Below are 2,545 nucleotides of genomic sequence, written 5' to 3' on the forward strand. Positions count from 1 at the left end.
ATCTCATTTAGTTAGCTATCTTTAATGGTCCCTATATTTCAAATAGTTATATTAACATCCATATAATTACGAAAGTGAAATATCTAGATCCATTTATCTTAACATCGCTAGTTTTACTAATAAAATAAAAAATAAAAAAAGATAATCTTAACATTCTAATTGATGATGACTGACGATGACTCTACTAAAGTCATGAGTGGATATTATGGATGAAAAGAACAACAAAAGGTAAGGATCATTCTACATATACGTTGATTCGACGTAATTATCGAGCGATAAAAAAAAAGCTCAACGTCTGCATAATTACCAAACGATGAAAAAAAAAAAAAAAAGCTCAACGTCTACATCAGCCCACCACTTCGGTAGTTCATATATGCTAAGCATTTGCAGTATTTGGCTCCACACAAATATTAATTATCAGATAAATGACATTATGGAGGAAATAAATCATTAATGATAACAACAGCTGTCTCGTAGAATTATTACATGACTTCATAAATATTTGATGTTGACATATAGACCAGCCGAACGCAAGAACAAGCTCAAGTGTTCACAAACCTGCAACTCTTCCTCACTTCTCCACCTGCAGGATTGGTGATGTTCCCCATCTTGACCATGGAGTCAGAGAAATCCTTGAAGAAGGCGATGGGGTCCGCCCAGTACTTCTCCACGATGTGGGCGGTCTCGAACCCTAACAGGCTCGAGTACATCTCCTGGTCGGAGTTAAGAAGGCCGGTCCCTTTGATTAGGCTTTCGAAGAAGGCGTTGTCGAAGAGGGTGGGCGAGACGTAGTCCATCGGAGAGACCCTGTCGTCTCCTCCGTTCACGGGGCACGTCTCTTTGAGCTTGCTGAGGTACACCTGCGCCGACGCGTCGTACTTCGACGTGAGTTCGAAGTCCCCGTAGATCCTGTCTCGGAAGTTGGTGCACCTCGACATGCCGATGGTGTGGGAACCTGAAACCTTAGCTCCGTTATTACTGATCTTCTTCGTTACAGATATGTCGCAGGGAATTAAGATGACGATCGTACCTACGAGGGCGACCATGTCGGTGACGGAGAGGCCTTTGGCCAAGAACTTGGTGATGAGGGTGGCGAATCCCTGCTGCGGAGTGGGGATGTCCGAGTTGGCTTGATCCAAGCTTGCAGTCTTGGAATCCAACCTTCCCACCGGCACATCCCAGTATGGCCCTCCGACCTGCTCGTTACGAGGAATAGAAGCTCAAAGTTAGCATGGCTGTGAATCCAAGACCGATCGAGTTACATGGGTTTGTGGCTTTGGGAGATACCAGAATGGTGGCATCACGAGCTGCTATGGCGAGGAGATCGGCGCAGGAGACGACTCCGGGGCACTCCGCCTCCAGCTTCTGCTTGATCCTGTCCACCAGCTCGAAGCCCTGCAGCGAGTTCACGTTCTGGTCCGCGTGCTTCTCTCCGATCAGGGTGACCGTGTCGTCCAGCAGAACCGATCCGTCGCAACCCTAAACATGTAGATGGAGCAGTTCAGCACGTAGCTGCATGCAGGATTAATCCCCTCAACACTCTCGCTCACGTGCACGAAGCAGTCGTGGAAATGGAGGCGGATGATGAAGGCGGCGTTGCGGGGGTTGGCTTGCACCGCGCACGCCATCTCCGCCCGGACGATCTCCTCCGCGGTCGGGCACGTCTTCGAGTAGTAGCTCAAGCTCAGCCGCGAAGGGTCCTGTGCCCGTGAGGTGGTGGTGGCAGTCGCGAGGAGACAAGCCATGAGGAGTACGAGGAGAGGAATAGAGCTGCAGGAACTGCTGTTGGCCATCGCGTTTGCTGTGTCCGCTTCGTGCTTGGAAGAGACACGATGCATGATTTATTATCTTATATGCAGGACATGGCGGGTGAACTGGTCCAAGAGGAGGCGAGGCGGCTTCGAGTCAAGAGGGGGATCAACCACCATCGGTGAGGTTGGTGGAACGAGCAAGGATAAAGCTTAGTTGGGTGGGTGGCATGGGCTAACAAATCCTGGAAACAAGGAAAATATATGCATGTGTCCAACGAACTAGAAAATTGGATTTGCAGACAAGAAGAAACATGAAGCCAAAATAAGGTCTTTGGTTGACATCATGTGAGAACTCTTCTTTTCCTAAGAAACCAAAGGCAACAGTTCATCTTTATTTACTTCTTGTGCTACGAAATCACACGTTTTAAGATTGGCGTACCTTTGTAGGCTTTTAACCTAAAGATTCACATGCTGGTAGAAAAATCTGAACCCAAATTTGAGTGGTTTGAACACTCGTAACTTTTTCAAGCAAACGAGTGCTGTATCTTAGAACTTCCTCCAGTCTTATGGGTTGCGAATTAAACCCATCTTGCAGCACTAACTACAAAATCTTCAGGCTCAACTTTTGTTTTTTTGTTTCGATTTAGGCAACACCAAATATAGATAATGTTCCAATATGAAACAAAGTATACTTAAAATGGTGTAAGGAATATAAGTAGTAAATTGCGGTGCATGCATACAAGAAGTTATTCAAAAAGATTAAAAGAAATTAGGAACTGAGGAGTCTGCAGACA

The 2,545-nt window shown here is 46.3% G+C and overlaps 1 protein-coding gene across 1 annotated transcript; it reads right to left on the reverse strand.

Moving 5' to 3' along the window:
* Positions 1–408: 408 nt before the first annotated feature.
* On the reverse strand, positions 409–1,854 carry LOC135617646 (peroxidase 11-like). The gene is made up of 4 exons (XM_065118087.1): positions 1,551–1,854; positions 1,288–1,479; positions 1,031–1,196; positions 409–955 (listed from the first exon to the last, which is right to left on the reverse strand). Exons 1-4 carry the CDS (start codon positions 1,836–1,838, stop codon positions 543–545), a joined length of 1,059 nt encoding a protein of 352 aa, XP_064974159.1. The 5' UTR covers positions 1,839–1,854; the 3' UTR covers positions 409–542.
* Positions 1,855–2,545: the final 691 nt, after the last annotated feature.

Source organism: Musa acuminata, chromosome BXJ1-3, assembly GCF_036884655.1.
Source record: "Musa acuminata AAA Group cultivar baxijiao chromosome BXJ1-3, Cavendish_Baxijiao_AAA, whole genome shotgun sequence".
Classification (NCBI taxonomy): Eukaryota; Viridiplantae; Streptophyta; class Magnoliopsida; order Zingiberales; family Musaceae; genus Musa; species Musa acuminata.

What these genes read in the sequence shown, in the direction of transcription:
- LOC135617646 (XM_065118087.1), bottom strand. Translation starts at nt 1,838, where the DNA reads ATGCATCGTGTCTCTTCCAAGCACGAAGCGGACACAGCAAACGCGATG. An exon ending in TCCACGACTGCTTCGTGCAC is followed by an intron (nt 1,480 to 1,550) that starts GTGAGCGAGAGT and finishes CTACATGTTTAG; the next exon opens with GGTTGCGACGGATCGGTTCT. An exon ending in CGACATGGTCGCCCTCGTAG is followed by an intron (nt 956 to 1,030) that starts GTACGATCGTCA and finishes CTAAGGTTTCAG; the next exon opens with GTTCCCACACCATCGGCATG.